At 51.9% G+C, this 20,718-nt stretch overlaps 1 protein-coding gene across 1 annotated transcript; it reads right to left on the reverse strand.

Moving 5' to 3' along the window:
• Positions 1–799: 799 nt before the first annotated feature.
• On the reverse strand, positions 800–20,555 carry SLC9A5 (solute carrier family 9 member A5). The gene is made up of 16 exons (XM_035024996.1): positions 20,284–20,555; positions 16,698–17,000; positions 14,531–14,694; positions 14,264–14,342; positions 13,807–13,984; positions 13,016–13,236; positions 12,591–12,793; positions 12,281–12,370; positions 12,117–12,187; positions 11,271–11,400; positions 10,703–10,791; positions 10,414–10,540; positions 6,188–6,358; positions 5,589–5,658; positions 4,825–4,959; positions 800–2,230 (listed from the first exon to the last, which is right to left on the reverse strand). The coding sequence occupies exons 1-16, from the start codon at positions 20,474–20,476 to the stop codon at positions 1,758–1,760; spliced, it is 2,697 nt and encodes an 898-aa protein (XP_034880887.1). The 5' UTR covers positions 20,477–20,555; the 3' UTR covers positions 800–1,757.
• Positions 20,556–20,718: the final 163 nt, after the last annotated feature.

The following is a 20,718-nucleotide window of genomic DNA, read 5'->3' on the forward strand; positions in this document are numbered from 1 at the left end:
CAGATCTATAGAGACAGAAAGTAGGTTAGTGATTACCTAGGGCTGGGCAGGCAGGGGATGACGAGTGACTGCCAATGGGCACAAGGTTTCCTGGGGATAATGAAAATGTTCTAAACTTAGATTGTGATGAGGTTGTACAACTCTGTGAATATATTAAAAACCACTGAACTATACATTTTAAGTGGTTGAGTTTTGTAGTATGTGTTATATCTCAATAAAGATGGATGTCTTCTTAAAAGTCCTTCAGACACAGTGGGAATTGAATCTGGGGCTGCTATTGTCTAAGGGTTTTGGTCCCTAGATGTTTCTGGACCCCACACTACCCACTTTATAGTGTAAACTCGAGTGGTAAGCAGCTCCCTTGAGATTGCCCTCCCACCTGCCATGGGCAGGGGACTTCTGTTTATTTGTCCTACACCTGCCTCCAGGTTTTCAAGGAAGGCTTATCTGATCCCAGTATGGGCTGGCTGCATCTTTGGGTACCTTGGGACCTATGTTCTGGGGTCTCTTTTCCTGCTGGCCTCCCTATTTTAGAGTGGACTCCCAGTTTTGTGACCCTGTGCCCATACAGCGATCCCTGGACAGCCACTGCAGGCCCCCCACTCAGGGGACCATGTTGGGAAGGTATGAGGGAGGAGGGAAAGAGGGCCAGAGGGCCTAACAGTCCTTCCCAGGATCCCCCTCCATTCTCTCTCCTAGAAGCCCCAGGGCAGGCAGTTCTATTTGCCTCATTAGATACCCCAGTTGCCCCCGCACCCCTAGGACCCCCAGACAGATGGACACAGGACACCCATTCATCCGAGAGATGTTTAATGTGTCTTAGGTTCAAGATACAAGACACAGGGCAGGTGCTAACCCCAGAAAATTTACCTGCCACCCAGTCAGCCCCCTTCCCACTGCAGCCAGGCATCCCAGCCCCCAGAGCAGTGGGACGGTGGCCCTTTAATACCTGGCTCCTTTCCTATTTGGGGAATGTCAAGGTGGTTGTGGCCCAGAGGCCACTATCTCCCCTCCTCAGAAAATCCAGACCCAGGAATCTGAAAGATCCAGACTTGGATACAGAGCAGCTGATCTTCAGAGTGACCCCTGCCAAGAAACAGCCCTGATCTGAAGCCTGGCCCAGCCCTGTGGCCTCGATCCTGGAAAAGAAAGAACTATGGCCCCAATAACTGGCAGCAAAGGGAAGGAGATAAAGCAAGAATTGGACACAGGTTCCCACTGCCCCCCCTGCCCCCCACAAAATTGGCTGTAGGTAGCTGACCCAACAGGGCAGCAAAGCCTAAGTAAGGTTGAGGCCTGCTCCACCTCCCACCCCCATCCCTCTGAGGACCAGCCCCTCGAGGAGCCTCAGTGCCAGGGCACTGTCTTTGAGCTGATGCTGGGGAGTGGGTGGAGGGCAGGAAAGACCAGCATCAGCTATGGAATGATGCCCTTGCTTTGGGGGCAGGAAAAGCTGCCAAGAGTGACCGTAGGGGACCCACTGAGGAAAGGGCATCAGCTTCCCAGTGGCTGGGCCTAGCCCCTAGAAGTTCTGGACTGGGTCTTGAGCCAGGGTAAGGGCCTTACTGAAATGGAAGGTGGTGAAAGGGTCCCTGTGAGGACCAGTCCAGGATACCCTTCTGACCTGCCCCAAGGAAGCCCAGTTGCTAGTTCAGGCTCCTCTGGCTCCTTGTCAGGCTAAGTGGGCTCCTCTGCCCATTGCCCAGGGAAGACTTCCCATGGGCATCCAGCCCCCTGCTCCTCCTTGAGTCCGTGGGCTACAGCCGGCCACCTTTGTTGAACTGGATGCACCAGTGGGAGTTGGCTGCGCGTGGGCTAAGGTGGGTGCGGTCCTCGTGTCCCATGAGGGGCTGCAGCTCCTGCTGCTGGGGGATATCAGCGCTGCTCTCACTGCGAGAGCGGCCCGCTTTGGCCAGGCTTGGGGGAAAGGCGAAGCTAGGGCGTGGATCGTAAGGCAGGTCGAAAGGGGGCTGGGGCTCTTCAGCGGCCAGCGGGCAAGGAGGCAGGCGGGTCATAGTCGGGGCCTGGGTACAGGGCGGGGACGCCAGGCTCTCCAGGGACGAGATGCTCTGGTTCCAGCCCGCCTGCATGTCCACGGGCACAATCTTGGTGGTTTCCGAGGACACGTAGACTGCCAGATCTCCCTGCCCACTCTTCCAGGGTAGCTCCTTCTCTGCACAGGTTGGGGAGGGGGGGATGATGCGTGGGCTTGGGCACACCTCAAGGCTCCCTGGGGACAGAGAGTACATATGCACTCATTAGTAACACAGTGGAATCCTTTTCAAGTATCACCACGTTGTCGTAAATAAATTCATTCCACATTTGTCCTAATACATCCATATGTGTGATTAGTTGATGAGGGAAAGCTCTGCATTGTATATCCCCAGCACCTGGCACAGGGCTGGGCACAGAGTAGTTGCTCAGCAAATACTGACTAAATGAATGAAGATAACTCAAGAGAAAAGAGGCGCCAGGCAGGAAGAAAGCCCATCTGTGATCAGCCTCATCAACTTGCAGCGCTGGCCTCAGAAACCACATCCTGCCAGGCCCTGTCCCAGAGGAGACAGCACTGAGCGTGAGGGAGACCTCGAGGTTCCACGCCAAAGGCTTTGGTGCTGCACGCCCTGCCTGAGCACCCACCACAGCCCTTTGGTGCGACAGAGCCCACAAGAGTGAGCTCATGCAAACCCCATAGCAGGCGAGACGCTGTGCCGCAAAGGGGACCTGAGCCAAGGAGTCCCAGCACTGCTGGCAGCCGGCATGGGAGGCCAGGCCACTGTGTGACAGGAAGTCCGAGGTTCTGAAAGAGGAGAAGCCCCCTGGCCACCTCCCGCGCCCTGCTCTCCAAAGTCAATACAATGCCTTGCATATAACAGGTGCTCAGTCTGTACCTGCTCATTGATAAAGTCCTTCGCAGTCGAGTACATTATGAAATGTTTGGAAGTAAAACTCCCTCTCTTGAAAGACCCGGAATGTTAAATTTTAACCACCACCACCACCACCAGACTAAAACAACAACAACAAAATTCAGTCTTCACCTTTGGAGGAGGCTTCATTGGTCTGAAAACTGTTACGTGAAAGGAAAAAAAAAAATCAAGCATTCATCTATTCTTTTCTGTATGAACTGCCCCTCAAAGTAATGAAGTCACTGCTGTGAAGTTTTTTTTATAGAAGAAGTGCTGGTAATGCAGATGACAAAGGAGATGGAGAGTATGACCACTGTGCAGCCCCGGATGCAGTGCGGGGGGGTCTGGCGATGACCGTCAGCGGCTAACGCTGCTGAACAGCTGCTGGCGAGCTTCCCAGCGGGTGGGCCAGGTTAGCACCTGAGCCCAGTGATCGACAGTAACCTCACAGAAGACAGACCCCAGAGGGGATGGGTTTCCCGCTGTGACGCGGTACAAAGTGCACCATCACCGCCACTCAAGGGTTCTTAGCAAAACATCTAAACTGACATCTGATCGAGATTTAATGACTGGTTTAAAGGAAATATAAGGCACAGTGAAACATATTAAAATGATGCTTTGGGGATTCCGTCAGCAAAATCCAGACAAGGACAGACTGTGGGACAAATAACCAGACTATTTCCATAAATACATGGGAAGGAAAAAAAGGGAGGGGGGATCTGTAAATCAGGGTTTCTCAAACTTGACATCACTGACAAGATGGAACAGATACTTTGTTGTAGGCTGTCCCATGCGTTAGCGGACACGTAGTAGCGTCCCTGGCCTCTAGCCGCGACATGCAAGCGCGCCTCTCCAGTTGGGGCGACCAAAAATGGCTCCGGGTATTGCCAAACGTCCCCTGCAGGCAAAGTCACTCCACTACCACCCCCTTGAGAACCACTGCTGTAGGATAAAAGAGACTTAGCAACCAAATGTCATGTGTGGGCCTTGTATGGATTTTTATTTGAAATCTACTGAAAAAAAAAATTTAAGACAATCAGGGAAATTTGAACATGTGACAAAGACTTTAGATATGATAATGGTATTGTGAGAAATATTTTTTAAGAAGAATCCTTATCTTTTAAAGATACATACTTAAGTATTTATTGATAAGGTGATATGATATCTGAGATTTGCTTCAAAAGAACCCAGTGAAGAGAGGGGCATAGGTGAGGGGATAGATGAAATAAGATTAGGAGTAGGTAATTATTGAAGCTGGGTAATGGGTAGATGGAAGTTTACTTTATTATTCTGTCTATTGTATATTTTTCAATTTTCTAGAATAAACATTTTAGAAATGACACCTGAGGATGCTGGAGCCAACTAGCAGTGATATTATGAGTAAGTTAGGTCTCCACATACGGAAACACATATATATATTGTTTTTGATCCACAATAATGCCATTTTGATGAATTCAGACTCCTTCCCCAGGCCAGGCTGCCACCCTCCCCAGGGGCTCTACCTGAGGGCAGGTGTGCTGAGCATGGGTCACAACAGAGCCTGGTGTTTGGTTTGCTTGTCACCTCGTATGCCTCGCCAGACTGTAAAGGGAGGCTGGGAGGCAGTGACAAAGCTGCAGGCTTTGGAGTCAGATGGGTCAGGTTCAAATTCTGGTACTGCTGTGGGATCCTGGACAAATCCCAAGACCCTTGTGCTCTATGAGCTCGGTTCCCCGATCGTGGTTGTTGTGAGGATTGAATCAGATCAGGCATGTCAGATGTCTGACTATAAAGGAGATGCTCAGTAAATGCTGCTTGGTGAATAAGTGAGTAGGAAAAGGGAGTTGTCTGGAGGGAAGGCCATGAGTGAAGAGGGAAGATGGCAGCTGCACAGCTCCAGCCTGCCCGAGGGGGAGGGAGGCTGGGAGGAAAGCATTACCTGAGACCTTGCCCTCTTGAAGAACCTCACTGGTGGCCCGAGCCACAAAGATGATCCCCTCGTCGTCCTCCTTCTCCGTCTCTGAACTGTCACTCTCCTCCTCCGACTCCGACTCCACAGTTAAGATCACAGCAGCTGGACGGGGACAAGACTGAGTGGGGATGGCCAGCCCGGCAGCTGCCTCTTGGTGCCGCGTAAGCCCAAGCCAGCTGTCTACCCAGGCAAGAGCCCACGGCTGGCACAACCTCCCACCTTCTCCTCTGGCTATTTCAGCACTGGCCTAGGGGTTGGGGCTGGAGAGGAAGGGAGGTGGGGCTGCAGAGCCCCTCCTCAGAGGAAGCCAGTTCCACTTTCCAGCCCCTCCATCCTGTTCTCTCAGCCCCGGAGCCCATCCTCAACTGAAAACATGAGCATCTGGAGAGGTGGAAGGCCCATCAATGCTCAGCTCATCCAAACTCCTGGTTTTGCAGACAGGACACTGGGCTAGGGGACACCCATCCTTCAAGCTCCCCCCTTCTCCATGAGACTTTCTCCAATTCCCCGGGGCCTAGAACCTGTAGTTAGGTACCAGACACCTCCTGCCACAAACTGAGAACTGCCTAGAACATGGCCAGCTTTGAAATCAAGTAAGCCCATCAGGTCCCTGAAGGGAGGAGCCTCAGCCTATGGCACTGAATGCAGCACAGAGGGGATCCTCCAGGTTTTGGTTGATGGGCCTCTGCCCTCCCACCCCATCCTCAGCCCCACCCCCACTCCCTGCTTGCCTGTGTCCTGAAAGCCCAGGTCTCGAGGAGGTTTCCCATTTGTGGCCTCAGTGTTAGCCAAGCCATCCTTCTGAGGACCAAGAAAAAAACCCCTAAGCCTCTGATCATGGCTCAAAACCCCAACCCTGTTGTCTGGTAGGGTCTCCCTGACACAACGGGCCTGGGAATCTGTGTCAGTCTCAGTGGTTTCATCTGCCCGGGGCGCCCCAGGCAAGTGTATGGAGTGTAAGTAACCTATGCCCCAGCAAGGGCTCTGGATGCCTCAGCCTGGGCTGAATTAGGGACTCATGGAGCTCTCCCTGCTCCTGCCCCCAGGAACCTGCCTTTGTCTTTCTGGGTTCATTTCTGGTAGGAAGTTCTGCTGCCTCCCAGCAGGTGACCGCCCACATGGCAAGAGGCAGATCTCCCCCAGAAGGCCTCACCTTACCCTTCTGGGCCTCCAGGAAGTTGCAAAAGGGAACACAAACTATTGCACCCACCAAGGTCTTGAGGATTATCCAACCCGGGGTCCCCCTGGGCTGGACTCCAATACTTGGGAGCTTGAAACTATGCACCATCAGCCTCCAGCCCCAGACAGAAGTCCCAGAGAAAGCACATGCCTTCTTGCGACTGGTCTTGCGAGGTCGTGGCTTGCTCTTGTTGAGGCAGATGTTGTGCTTGGTGGACTTAAAAGACTCCAGCCGCCGCTTCATGTTCTGCTGGAAGATCTCCTTGTCCTGCCGTTCCTGAGCATCCTCTGAGATGAAGTGGCGGCTGCAGCTGGCTTTGTACTGGCAATGACAGCCCCGCCCTGCCATGATGCTGGGAGCCTTGGCCTCCCACAGGAACCCAGGCCACAGCACCAAGTGCACCATAGGCCCTGCCAGCCCAGTTTTTCCAGAACCAACCATGGATTAAAAAAACAAAAAATACGATAGGAACCCAGCCAGCCACTCTGTATTCTCAATTCACCGGAGGTAAACCTTCTTTTTATCACGAACCCATTCCCCCCAAATCTGGCTGTCCCTATCCTCTACTGCCCTTCCCAATCCCCTCTGACTTGAAGTAACAAGAGGCAGGAGACCCTGTATCTTGTCCCTCAGGGCTACTATGAGACTGTGGGGGACATTTCTTTCTTAGCACTTCCATCTAGGAGCCTGGTCCCTGTGCCTGTCCCCCCCACCCCCGGTACACAGGATTCTCCCTCCACAGCGAACTCTCCAGCCAGCCATTTCTGCAAAAACTTTGGACTTCCGGAACTATCTCTCCCGACACCCTGGACCCTCCTGGTCCCAACAGCCACCTGCACCCAATTCAGGACCACCCTCATCATCTGTTCCTTCCCACTCTCTCTCACAAAGACCAAGCCCACTACATAGCTACCTAGACTGCCAGATAGAAGTACTGCCATTTGGTCTGAATCATTTCATCTGGGCTCACCTCCCCAGTACGATCGATCTTTTCCTATGCCTCCTATTTTCTGATGCCCTGAGCCAGTTCTAAGAGCTCCCTTCAAGTCTCCCATCTACCCTCCTCTACCTAATCACCCAGAGGGACCCCTCTCTACTGGGGGTGCCAGAATCAGCTCCCTCCCAGGCCTCCCCCTGAACTCTGGCCCCTGTTTTGCTCAGCCCACTCCTCCCTGCCTCCATCAGCTCCTAGCTCCCTCCCATTCCCCCTGCCCCAGCACCTTCCCTCCTCCCCTCCCCTCACCACGCCCACCCCCTGCCTTTAAGCAGGCAGCTGCCCACACTCCCCTGAAGAAAGCCTTTCCACTGAAGCCACTGCTTCCCTTTTGCTGCCAAACTTTTATACTGTGATTCTGACACTTTCCCTCATACCCATCACTTTCTTAAAAACAGAAATATAACTCCAGGGTTCACGAGTCCATGGTGCTGCCTTCTCCCTGGTCACCAGTGCCATGGCATGGCCTCTGGTTAGGCACTGAGCTGACCTCTGTGGAGCATCCAGCTGTCCTGCCCCAGGCCTCCGAGACACCACCTGCTACAGCTCCTCTCCCCTCCTTTGCTGGCTCCCCTTCCTTTTCTCCCCTGTGGATTCCTCACAGTGTTGTCCGTGGCCCTCCTCTCTCCCCTCCAAATGTTCTCTGTAGTGAACTGGCCCTTCCCCCAGCTTCAGCTAGCCTCATGATAGAGACCACGACGCCATCAGACCAGGTGCATTTGAATCACCTGGACATTTACTAAGCCCACAGATTGTTAGTCCCTTTCCATACTACGAAATCAGAATCTCCAGGAGGTGAAGCCAGGAATATGTATTCTAGCAAGCTCCCCCAGGGGATTCTGATGTTGCCAGGTGAGGAAACCTCTGATGATAAAGATTGCTTATAAATCGTTAGTTCTAGGGGCGCCTGGGTGGCTCAGTCGTTAAGCGTCTGCCTTCGACTCAGGTCGTAATCCCAGGATCCTGGGATCGAGCCCCACATCGGGCTCCCTGCTCAGTGGGAAGCCTGCTTCTCCCTCTCCCACTCCCCCTGCTTGTGTTCCCTCTCTCTCTCTCTCTTTCTCTCTGTTAAATAAATAAAATCTTTTTAAAAAATCATTAGTTCTAGCCCTTATCTCTCTCTTAACCTATCATCTCCTATTTGTAACTGCATACTAAACACTTCTGTCTGTTTCTGATGACATTTCTCTCTCTCTAATGACATTTCTGTGAAGAACACGAAGAATTACAGATTATGTTATGGTATAACTAAGTGGACTCAGAACTAGTTGAGTAACCATACCCAAAAATGCTTGATCCATGTCAGTCTGGAGGAAAGTCTTTGGTAGCATGTCACAGGGCTCTGTCCTCAGCTCTATCCTGTTCAACATTTTATGTTGATTTGGATGAATACAAAGTTAACAGGCTTAGTAAATTTTCACATGATGTGAATCTGAACAGATATTTGGTGCCAGACATGGGATCCAAACGATGGAATGATAGGCTAAATCAAATAAGATGACATTTAACAGAAATAAGCACAATCTTACTCCAGTTTTTTTTAATTGACTACACAAGAATTGCACCCATTGACCAATCTTACATACACACATCCATAGACAACCAATCATTACATACATCCTGATGTGATACAATAAGAAATACATAGCACACCTACTGAATGTTCCTGAATCTGACCAGGCCTCTAGATTTAACTACCAGGAAATACAGAGGATGGAGGAACATGTTAAACACCACCACTGGAATACAATCAGCAAAATCCATAAAATGGGAAATTCTCTGAGACATAGTATCCAGTTTCTTCATAAATAAATAAGCAAGTGGGTGAAAAGGAAAAGGAACTATTAGAGATTTCTTCTTTAATAAAGAGACATATTTACCAAAGGCAAAGTGTGGACTTTATTTGGATCCTGGTTTAAACAAACCATCTGGAAAAAAGATGTTTATGAACACTGGTTGGATATTTCATGTGAGAAGGCATTATTGTTATTTGCTATGAGTGATAATAGTACTACTATTATATATATGTGTGTATATATATATATAAAATATACATGTACATGAATACATATAGAGAGTTCCTGCCACATAGAGACACATATTGAAATATTTAGAGGTGATATGATATGATATGTCTGGAGTTTGCTTTAAGATAATAAAGTGTGGATGGAGTGAGGTGGGGGTACAGCATGTTACAAGATTAACCATGCACTGATAAAGGAGCTGAGCAATGGATACATGAGAGTTATTTTATTCTGTCTAGTTTTGTGAATGAGTAAAATTTGCCTTGAGAAAAAAGTAAACAAAATGAAACACAAACCCCACAGGTTGGATAAGACAGAGTTTAACAGTCATTAACTGAGGAAGACCATGGAGGTGTGTCTAATTGTAAGGATAATGTGGAGCCTCAGAGTGGTAAAACAAAGCTGGGGGGATTCTGAGCAGCGGGAAGAGAATGGCAAATTCTAGAGCTAGAAAGGTAAGAGAACCCCTATGCCATGCCCTGACCAACCACAGCTAGAGAAGCCTTCTGGGCCTTGTTTCTTATGACCAGAGAAGACACACCAGGGAGAGGCGATGCTGACTTGAGGGCAAGAAGGCCTGTGTGAAAGGGAACGGTCTTGGAACCTTTAAAGTCTTATTCTGCAGAGCTGCAGAGAGTCAAATTAGGACCAGTGCCACCGAGTTAAGGGAAGCCAATTCCGTCTCAATGATAGAAATAACCTGGACTGTTTCAACTGCCAGGAATGGTAACAGCTGCCTTCCCGGTTCAGACAAGTTCAACGTAATGGCTTGCTGCCCCCTTGTGGGGTTGCAGCAGATTCCCTCCCGGATGGGCTGGGCCGTCTAGCCTAGCCCCAAAGCTTCCTGACCTGCGTTAGACTAACATTCTCTAAAAGAGATGCCGGCTTTCCCCATGCTAAGCTGGTCCCACAGGCTTCCTCAGCACTTCTGCTTCTGTCTGGGACCCCATCAAGCCCTCTGTAGTCTGTCCCCTCCTCTCCCCTTCAGGACAACCACCCAATCCTATGTGCTCCTCTCCCTTACCACCACCCAGCTCCGATCTGGTGTTTCAGTCCAGCCTCCCAACTGGCTCTCCCCGTCTCTCACCTCACCCCTCCAATTTGGTCTGAGCTCTGCTACCAGAAGAAGACATCTTTAAACAGTGCTTGTATCAGGCCAACCCTTTCTCAAAAAAAAAAAAAAAAGCTAAAAGTTATTACAACAAGATGAAGCCCACGCTCTTCAAGTGGGTGTTTTTAACTCTCCACTAGCTGGCGCCAACTGCCTCTTGAGCCTGTAGTCATGGCCTCCCCGACCACCCTTCCCCAACCCCCCGCCCCAGCTGCCCTTGGAACTCTCACACCGTGCCTGCTCTCACCCGGCGGCGTGGCTTGTAGAGGCCTCCACAGAGCAGATGGTGCATCACAGCATCCTCACGGTCCCGGCCGCTGCGCACTGTGTCAATCACCTGCAGATCCAGACACGCTCCACTGCCACTCTCCCTCCTGCAGGAGGCAGGGAACATGTGTGCCGGGGAGGGGCCGGGAGGCACAGGCCAGGGGGAGGGCAAAAAGCAAAGGTGTTCACATATCTTCCCCAAAAGGGATGCACAGAGAGGGCCCAGCAGAGAGGAGCTTGAGGAATTGGAAGGGGGCTCAAGGACTTACAGCAGGTTGGTGACAGAGGTCTCTGCCACAGAATTGCGGCTGGGCATGGAGGGCAGAGTGAGCCCCGTGGAGGACAAGATATGGCCTCCCTGCAGGGGCCAAGACAGAGGTCAGACGGCAATCAGATGGAGGGTGGCCCAGTCAAAGGGTAATAAAAAGAACAATAGGTAACACTTATTCTGCTCTTTGATCTTCCAGGTACTGTGCTATGCACTTTAAATATTGAATCCACAAAACCCCACGACATAGGTATTCTTATTCCTGCTTTCTTACAATTGAGGAAACTGAGGCTCAAAGAGGATAAGGGACTTACCCAAGATCACAAGCTTGTAAGTGGTAAGAATTGAACTGCATCTGCTGACTGTAGAGTCCAGCTCTTTCTCAGCTTTCTCTACTGCCTGCCAGACTCTGAATTTAGCATCAGGTCAGGCTGGTGCCTGCAGCTGCCACTTTACCAGACCATGGAGTCTGCTGGGAATTCCCAACTCCCTGCTCAGGTCCTGCCTGTCACCCCTTCCTGCCTTGCTCTGCTGGCTACCTGCCCACCCACCACTGGCTGCTGGCCCACCTGGTCCACGAAGCTGATGGCATCCCGGATGTTGAGTCTATAGTACACATCCCAGATCTGGTCCCGGATGCGGTAGGCTGACCGCCGCATCAGCAGCTGACTCAGGTACTTCTTGTCAAACTGCTCCCACCTACAGAGGACGTCAGGCCCAGCCCTGAGTGCCATCCCCAAAGCCCAGCTGGCTGGCCCTTCCTCAGATGGGGCAGGGGCACGGCCAGCACTGGCCTGGCTCTCTTGGTGTGGGCCGCAGCTGGGAGAATCTCAAAGCTAATCCCGGCCCTTATGGAACTTACAGCATTAGGGGAAAGCCTGACATTAAATTGAAGTTATTGCAAACAACTAAAATTGCAACCATAACAAGAACTACAAAGGATAGAGTATGATAGGGATTTGTCCTAGTCAGGGAGGCCAAGGAAGTCCTCCTTAGAGAATTGATGCCTATGGTGCGATCTGAAGGATGAACAGGTTAAGTAGGTGAGAAGGAGGCAAGGGAATGTTCTAATACACAGAATATGGGCGAAGGTCCCAGTGGCAGGGTGGGAGAAGCAGAGCGGGTCCTGAGGTTCTAAACCAGGATCCATGTAATTAGCAGGCAGAGAGTCAAAGGCAGAGCAGAGCACGATGAGGCTGGGGTCTGGCACCTGCAGTACCACACAGGGCCAGGCAGGCCTCCCTGGGAAGACTTGTCTTATCCTGAGAGTACTGGGATGCCACTGAAGAGCTCCTGGCAGAGGTCACCCAGCCCAAGTCTGGCTGTGTCCCTTCTCAGAAGTGTGGCACATCCCCAATGCTGCCCTGGCTGGTGGGGCTGCTGCTGCTGAAGGAGCCTTGGGGGAGCTCCCTCACCTGTCCCTCCAGTAGTGATAGCCATGGTGCCCCACAACGTCCTCCACTGCAGCCAGAATGTGGTCAAAAGTCTAGAAGGGGGTGGGTAGGGGGACTGGATCAGGACTCTGCTCAAAATAGAAGGAAGAGAGGTATAGGTGTAGGGATGGGGTTCTGGTACCCACGTGCTCATGCAGCTCCTGGTTCAGGGTGGGTTTGTGATGCTCACTCCTCTTCACCTTCAGCCACTTGACCAGTGGCTTGATGGTTAAGCCCTATGGACAGGCAGCAGGTGAGCCCTGCCCTATCCAGTTCCCTGCTGCCCTTCTCGCCCCATAATTAGACCTCAGCTTCTGTACCTCCACCTTACTGCACTCAAGGTCTGGGAAGTCAGGTCCCTATCCCCCAAAGAGAAGAGCCCCAGTCCCAAAGGCTCCATGCCTCCCCCAGGGCCTGCCGGACCCTCTCCCTACCCAGCCTCCTGGGCTCTCCCACCTGCACAATGACTGTGAAGAAGACCACCACAATAGTGGTGGCCACAAAGTAGTCCTTGGCAGGGACCTTGGTCCTGTCCAGTAGGATGACGAGAGCGAAGGCCACAGCCCCCCGCAGGCCCCCATAGGACATCACCACCTGGTCAATCTTGTCCAGAGGGACCAGCCGGAACTGATTCAGCACCCACGTCTGCAGGACTACGCCTACAGCAGGAGGGAGGCCAGTGGGAGCAGGGCGTTGGGAGTGGAGGACCCAGGAGTGGATGGCACCAAGTATCTGGGCTAAGGTCTGACAGGGGTTGGGAGGGGTGAGCAACGGGGCGGGGGGGTGGGGCTTAGGAATAGACAAGGATGTGGACTCAAAGTGGGGGATGAGCTGGGGCAGGGCAGGAAGGAGAGTGGGAAAGCAGAGGGTGCTGGCAATACCGAGGGCTCGGAAGAACAGGATGAAGAAGAGGGTGCCCAGCACCAGCCCAGAATCCCAGGCCCACTTAGAAGAGTCCACAGCCGAGATGCCAAGCAGCATGAAGATGACGGTCTCAGCACAGCTGGCTAGAGTCTTCATTGTGTATTTGACAGCCGTGCGTGACTTATGGGAGATGTTGGCCTCCACATACTTCTTACAGCCCAGGCCACACATAGTCACACTGGGAGAGGAATGAACAGACAGGACAAGTAAGGAGGGGTTGCAGCCTCTGGGGTGTGAGCGTGCCGCAGGAGGGGTGCTGCCCATCACAGGATGTCAGACCGTCAGAGCTGAAGCCCAGGGAGGCAAAGAGACTGTCCCAGGATAGCTAGTGGTGGGTGGTCTTGGGATAAGGGTCCAAATCTCCAGGTTCCCACTCAGTGCCTCCTGGAAGGGAAGCTGCGAGAAACATGCTCTGACTTGCATCCTCTCTGAGGCACTCTTTAAAGTGCTGTGGCCATTAGAGCTGGTGGCACCAGGACCTGAGGTCCACTTCTAGCTCAGCCTATACCCCAGAGAGTGCTTCAGGCAGAGGAAGATTGGGTTCTGAGGTGCCTAGAGCAGTTCTGGAGGCAGATCCTGAAACATCACCTGAGGTTTGCCGTCTCCCCAGGGGAGTTTGAGGCTCCCGCTACCACAAGGGCTCAGGGAAGCCTATTGCCTCTTCAGGGTCCTGCTTCTGTCCATGGAAGGGGCAACCATCTCCAATGCCCCCTCCCAGCTGCCTACATGCAAGGCCCCCAAGACTCACGCAAGAATAGCAGAAAGCGAGGCCATTTCAGCAGTGAGGTAGGCTGCATAGGCGAGGAGGAAGACCAGCAGCGGCTCGATGATGCGGACCCGCTTGGTGAAGCGTGTGGTCAGGGCCAGGAGGAAGGCAAAGACTAAGCCCACGGCTGCCCCGCCCAGACTGACCAGAAACAGGGAGGCTGGGGGAGGAGTGGGTTGTCAGCATGACCCCAGGCCTGGACCCCACCCGGGCAGACAAGAGTGCTGCCTGACAGGGAGTGGAGGACAATGCCCACTGGACTCCCCGGGGGTCAGGATCCCAGAACCAGGATCCCGGGAAAGCCCTTCCTTCTCAGGTTCTCGGGATCCCATTTCTCCATAGTGGAGGGAAGGGAATGAGGCAACCCAACAGCCTCCTCTGTCCTGACGCAGTTGGGGGCAGGGACTCAGCAACCCAGCCAAGAGGGGGAAATACTGACCGACTCCTTTCAGGTAGTCAGCAGCCTGCACGTTGGCAGAGCCCATCTCCACAAAGGAGTTGCAGACCTTGTACAGCACCTGAGTGAGAAGAGGAGAGTCAGAAGCAAAGAGGGAATGCCCAACTGGGACTGCCAGGAGCAGGTGAAAACTGAGGCTGTGTTTCTTCCCCAGGGGACCCAGGGAAGGGTATGAGCATGCTCAGACACCCAACTAGTCAGAGCATGGTAGCGGGGGTCAGGGAATGGCAGCCAACTGAGCACTCTCACCACAGTGACGGCATCATTGAGCAGGGACTCGCCAAAGACGATGATAAAGAGAGTGTCGTTGACGTGCACCTCCTCAAAGACAGCCAGGACGGCCACGGGGTCCACTGCTGAGATGAGGCTCCCGAACAGCAGGAAGTCCAGCAAGCTGGCCTGCACTCGAGAGGCTTTTGAGGGACAGATGGGGGACAGCAGTTGGTGAGGTATCTGGTCTCCCACAGCATTCCTTGTGACAAGCCCTGGCTCCCACCACCACCCCCCGCCCCCGCATTGTGGAAACAAGGATGCCCAGAGAGGACTTGGGCTGGTGAAGACAGTGTCAGCCCGCAGGTCAGGAGACTTGAGCCTAAGGCCTGGCTTTGCCACTTACCGGCTCTGTGATGTCGGCGCTGTCACTGTCACATGACTTCTCTTAAGCCATGCCTCCTCATCTGCCTACCTCACGAGATTGCTGCAAAATCAACCCAGGAGATGGCTAAGAAAGTCTAAGTAACCTGAAAAGTTAAGGTGACGCTGAGAATTGCAACTGCAGTAATAAGAACCACTAGCAGGTGGAAACTGGCTGCTGACTGGCCTTATCAGGGACAACAACAAGAGAGTGCTTTCTCCCACACTTGTGGTTCTCAGCCTAAGGGATGTGACACAATTGTCAGCAGGAGGGGGAAGGGCTGTCCATCCACGAGGGCTAAGTGTGATAGGAAAAGCACCCACCATGGGGAGAACTTGAATATGACATAGAATCTCTGTGAGCCCCAGTTTTCTCATGTATATATTGGGAATAATAACAGTATCTCCCTCAAAAGGTTCTTTATTTAGCCAGAGTCTCATACATAGTAAGCACCTAATAGATGTTACTTATTATTATTGTTGTTGTTACCGTTATTATTATTATTATTATCTGATGTTCTCCCTTCCCTTCCTGCCCCAAAGAGTTCACTCATCCATTCGGAAAACCAGGCTGGAATCCTCAAGTAGAAACTGCAAACCTCCCCTTGTACCTTGGAAGAAGTCTGAATTATCAATGTTCAGAGTTGGATGGATTTGGGTACAGGAAATGAGGAAGAAGGGAGTAGGAAGGCAGCCTAAGGGCAAGGAGCCCCAGTAAAGCAGACCTCACCTACTAACCTTGAACCTGTTATCAAATGAGTTCAAGGCCTTCTATTTCCTCATCTATTAAGTGGGACAAATTATACCCCAACAGGGTTGCTATAAAGAGTCCATGGGATAAGTAAGGAGAGAACACTCAGTGTAATGTATTGCATTCTGTCGATGTATAATATAGATTTATCTATAATAATAATAATAACAACAGGGGTGCCTGGCTGACTCAGTCATAAGAGCATGTGACTCTTGACCTTGAGGTCATGAGTTCAAGCCCCATGCTGGGTGTAGAGATTACTTAAAAAAAAATTCAGGGGTCCCTAGGTGGTGGTTGGGCATCTAACTTGGTTTTGGCTCAGGTCCTGATAGCGTCTGGAGATCCAGCCGCGCCTCGGGCTCGGCGCTCAGCAAGTGTGCTTGATTCTCTTCTCCCTCTGCCCCTCCCCACTATGTACATGCCCTCTCAAATAAATGAATGAATCTTTAAAAAAAAAAATGTAAGGGGGTGCCTGGCTGAACAGTGGCTGGCTCAGTGAATGAAGCATGTGACTCTTGATCTTGGGGTTGTAGGTTCAAGCCCCATGTTGGGTGTAGAGATTGCTTAAAAATAAAATTGTTAAAAAAAAATCTTAATTAAAAAAAAATAATAATAATAATAACAGAAAACCACCCTGATGTGACCTGGGCAGAGCCAGGATGGTTGGCCCTCAGGGAACAGTGAATTGTGCCTCAGGGGAGCAAGACTGGCAAGTGGCAGTGTGGTAACAGAGGGCAGGAGGCAGCAGAGTAGTAATGCAGGCTTCCCAGCCTCGGCAGCCCACACACAGCTGGGAGCCAGGCCTCTGCTCAGCTGTCATGCTGCAGAAGCCCAGACTCAACTGGCAGAGACCTAAATGAAGGCTGAAGGCCCATCTGGAGTGTTGCCTTGCACTCCAGGTGGGAGGGACCTAAGACAGAGCTCTTAGGGCATGGCTCTTGCCAATATGGGATCTCCAGAGCTGGAGAAGGGAGCTGGGTGACGAATCTGGCAAAGCCTCCCTCTGCCAGTCCAGGGCCTAGTGTCACTCACCCACAAGTCCAGCCTGCTGCAGGCCCCAGAGGGCAGCACCTGTTGTGAAGGCATTCCAGAGTGTGCCCACCACAGCATATGTGAGGATGGCACCCAAATTGTCAAAGAACAGCCGGCTAGGCATGAAATAGCCCGAGTCCAGCACAATAGGAGGCAGCAGGAAGAGGAAGAATGTGCCTGGCTCCAGCTGGTACTCAGCTTTCTTGGCCACAGCCAAGACAATGCCTCCAAGCACCAGTCCCAGCAAAATCAGCAGGCAGCTCTCAGGGACCAGCGATGTCACCTTCCGCGACAAGTGAAACACTACAATGCAAGAAGAGGGCAGGATGTATCAGCTTATGGGACACACACACACACACACACACACACACACACACACACTGGCCTTTAACCTCCCAGTCTTAAAATGTTATCTAAGGTCAGGAACCCTGACCCTGGGACCAAGGAGGAGAAAAGAACGGCAAGACTGCTAGAATCTCCAAGTTGCATGGCAACAAGCCCTCCACTGCAGCTAAGGTTGTCTGTCTCTTGGTGCTTCTGTCATGGTAACCTAGGCCTTTCTGGCTCTTTCCATTCTGGAGATGACCCCTCCTCTCTACTCTTATCCTCAGGGGGCCTCACCTTTCTCTGATCTCCCTTATTCATAGCTATTATTTGAGCCTCAGCAAATGTTAGCTGGTATATTTTTATGCATAACATAGCTATTAAAATCAGGACCTCTAGAGTCAGGCTGCCTGGGCTCGAAGACTAGCTCCTCTATTTACTAGTTCTGTGGCCTCGGAGTACATAACTTCACCTCTCTTTCAGTTTTCTTGTCAGCAAAATGGAAATAAAAACAGTCATGATCTCATAGAATTGTTGTGAGGTTTAAGTAAAACAATCTACTCGATAGCACTTAACCCAGTGCTCTATCACAAGCACTCAATAAACGTTACCTAATATACAGTGTCTTGCTCCCTATCCAGACCACAACACATATTATATCTCCTAGCAGCACTGCAGACCTCCTAGCCCAATGTGCTTCTCATTACATAGGCTCAACTAATGGCACAATCGCTTAAAAAACATTGGGTGTAGCAGTAAGAAGGTCTCCAGTTCTTCTGGCTCCATCACTTTCTGTGTGATCTCAAGCTATTTAATTTACCTGAACTCTGGGGAAGGATGCCTGGCTGGCTCAGTCGGTGGAGCATGCCACTCTTGATCTCGGGGTTGTGAGTTTGAGTTGTGTATAGAGATTACTTAAAAATAAAAAACCTTTAGGGCGCCTGGGTGGCTCAGTTGGTTAGGCGACTGCCTTTGGCTCAGGTCATAGTCCTGGAGTCCCAGGATTGAGTCCCGCATCAGGCTCCCTGCTCGGTGGGGAGCCTGCTTCTCCCTCTGACCTTCCCCCCCTCTCATGTGCTCTCTGTCTCTCTCATTCTCTCTGTCTCAAATAAATAAATAAAATCTTAAAAAAAAAAAAAAAGAACTAAAAAAAAAAAATAAATAAATAAAAAATAAAAAATAAAAAACCTTTAAAAAAATGATCCTGGGGGGAAATAATGACAGACCTGCCCCCAGGAAAAGAAGTGGAAGTATGAATTGGGTTTCTAGCATTATCGCCACTCCTATCTTTGCCCACTAAAATAAACTCTTTTGGCTTTCCCCTAGGCCCTGAGATCCTGAGTAAACACTTCTCCCCATACCTGGAGTGGCAGGTAGTGGAAGTGGCCTCCATGATAATCGCCTATGTGAGACCCAATGCCAAGACAGTGCCCTTTGGAAGCTATATGCAAAGGGCTTAGAACAGTTCCTGGCACACAGTGGGATCTACATAAATATTTGTCAAATAAAAGGGGAAAAAAGGGCACCTGGGTGGCTCAGTCGGTTAAGCGTCTGCCTTCGGCTCACGTCATGATCCCAGGGTCCTGGGATCGAGTCCCACATCGGGCTCCTTACTCTGCGGGGAGCCTGCTTCTCCCTCTCCAACCCCACTTGTGCTCTCTCTCACTATCTCTCAAATAAATAAATAAAATCTAAAAAAATAAAATAAAAATAAAAATAAAAAAAAAGGGGGGGTGGGGGAAATCTCCTAGCAATGAAGCTGAGGGAAGGTATCGCTGAGCGTCCTACTGATCTCTCCCATCCTCTGTGAGGACTTGTGTGTGTGTGTGTGTATGTGTGTGTGTGTGATGAAGAGGCTCTCTTCTTCTACCTCCAGAGGATGTGACATCCAAGCTAGGCAACGCACTACAATTTATTGGGGAAACTACAGTTGTTGCTACATAAACCCTAAATAAAACAAGAACTTTCCTGCAACTCATAGACTCCTCAGCAAACCCAATTCTCGGCTCCCAAATCTGGGCTCCTCCCTCTTGCTCTCATTGCTGCCAGGCCCTAAGGTAAATTCAGTCAGATCTGCCCACACACATCCCTACCTTCAGTTCCCCTCTCCTCTCCTTCAGGGACTCCATTCCATCCTCACTTCCAGAGCATGCATCAACCCCAGCACTGCAATCCAAAACCCATCACCAAAGCCTGTTCTCAGGCAGAACTAGGCTCCCTGAAGGCCTTCAGGCCCCATTTCCCATTACTAATGAGCTGCAAGAACAGAGTGGAAAGTTCTTCTGTTCCTGCCCAGCAACCCCACCCCCCACCCCCAGCAGAGTCCCTGGGGGAGTTGAGGGGCAAATTCTAAGCTGTGTGATTCCTACAGGAAGACTGTATTGGTGAGATTGGAGTACAGCCTGTGCCAGCATAGCTGGGGAGTGAGTAGCAACGCTCAGCTATAATTAGTCACCCCCACAGCAGAGCCTGAACAACAGGGAGATGGAGGAGGGTCTCTGGCAGGAGGAGGGACCACTGGCTGCTCAGAAGTGGGGAGGAAGGGGCAAAGGCAAGGAAAAGCAGCTCTATTCAAGGCAAGGAACGTGAAGCACAACCTTTAATGCTGTGCAGACTGAAGGAGGTCGGATGTATGAAAGCACCTAGTGTAGGCAGCAGATAGTAAGTAAGGCCCTACGAAATGAAAGGGGTTTTTGTTTGTTTGTTTTTTACCCTGAAATGGGAAGAACGTAGATCTGAATAATGGTAGGGGGTCCTGCTAAGCACACCTAAAGAACGGTGCATCTGTAGGAGAGCAGAGGGGGGCCTAGAGGAAAAGTGGCAATCTAGTATCCCAAGAGAGTGGACACTTGTATGTGGTCTCCTGGGAAGACTGCTTCTGCAGATCCAGGATGCCTGGATACGCTGGAGAACACTATCTCCACAATGTCTCCACACATCTTTGTTGCTGAGAGGTTTCTAGGAGCCTGGAGACTGGTGGAGAAGAGGCCAGACCGAAGGGCTTACGGGGAAGAGGGGGGCAGAGAGGGCAAAGAGTAGGGATGGAGAGAGCTGGGGTAGCCCTCAGAGAAGGCCAATCCTCAGACCTCCCCCGCGGGGAGGAGAGGGAGAGAGGGCGCAGGAACTCTGTGAGAGCCCGGATTTGTGGAATCGGAACCTGAGTCCTGGCACTGTGCAAGAAGCAGGCCCTGATCTGGGCACTAGGGGTTGGGGGCGGGTCCGCCGCCGGCCGCCGGCCTGGCGCTCACACACACGCACTCACCGATTTTGGCCAGGCTGGCCACCAGGATCCACAGGGCTACCAGGTAGGGCGCCTCCACCTCGTGCCACTGCCAGCGGAAGAGCGCCAGCCCTGCGGGAGGCTCGCCGGGCGACCCCGGCTCCTGGGTGGGCTCTTCGGTGGCGGCCGCCCCCGCCAGGGGCAGCCCGAACAGCGGTAGTGCGGCGCGCAGCATCCTGCCGCCTGCCTAGCGGCCCTCCGGCACCGCACGGCCGCCGGCCCCGCGTCGCTGCCGCGCCTACCGGCCGCCCCCGCGTCACAAGCACGTGGGGCCCGCTCCCCCCAATCCCAGCTCCGAAACCCCCAAGCCGGGTCCGGACTCCGAGACCGTGCCCCGGGCGTCCGGACTCTGGACCCCTGCTCCTCCCCCCTCTAAACCAGTCTGAGCTCTGGAAATCCCCCAGTCCAGCTCTCCAA

This window comes from Mirounga leonina, unplaced genomic scaffold, assembly GCF_011800145.1.
Source record: "Mirounga leonina isolate KUSES-001 unplaced genomic scaffold, KU_Mleo_1.0 Mir_180, whole genome shotgun sequence".
Taxonomy (NCBI): Eukaryota; Metazoa; Chordata; class Mammalia; order Carnivora; family Phocidae; genus Mirounga; species Mirounga leonina.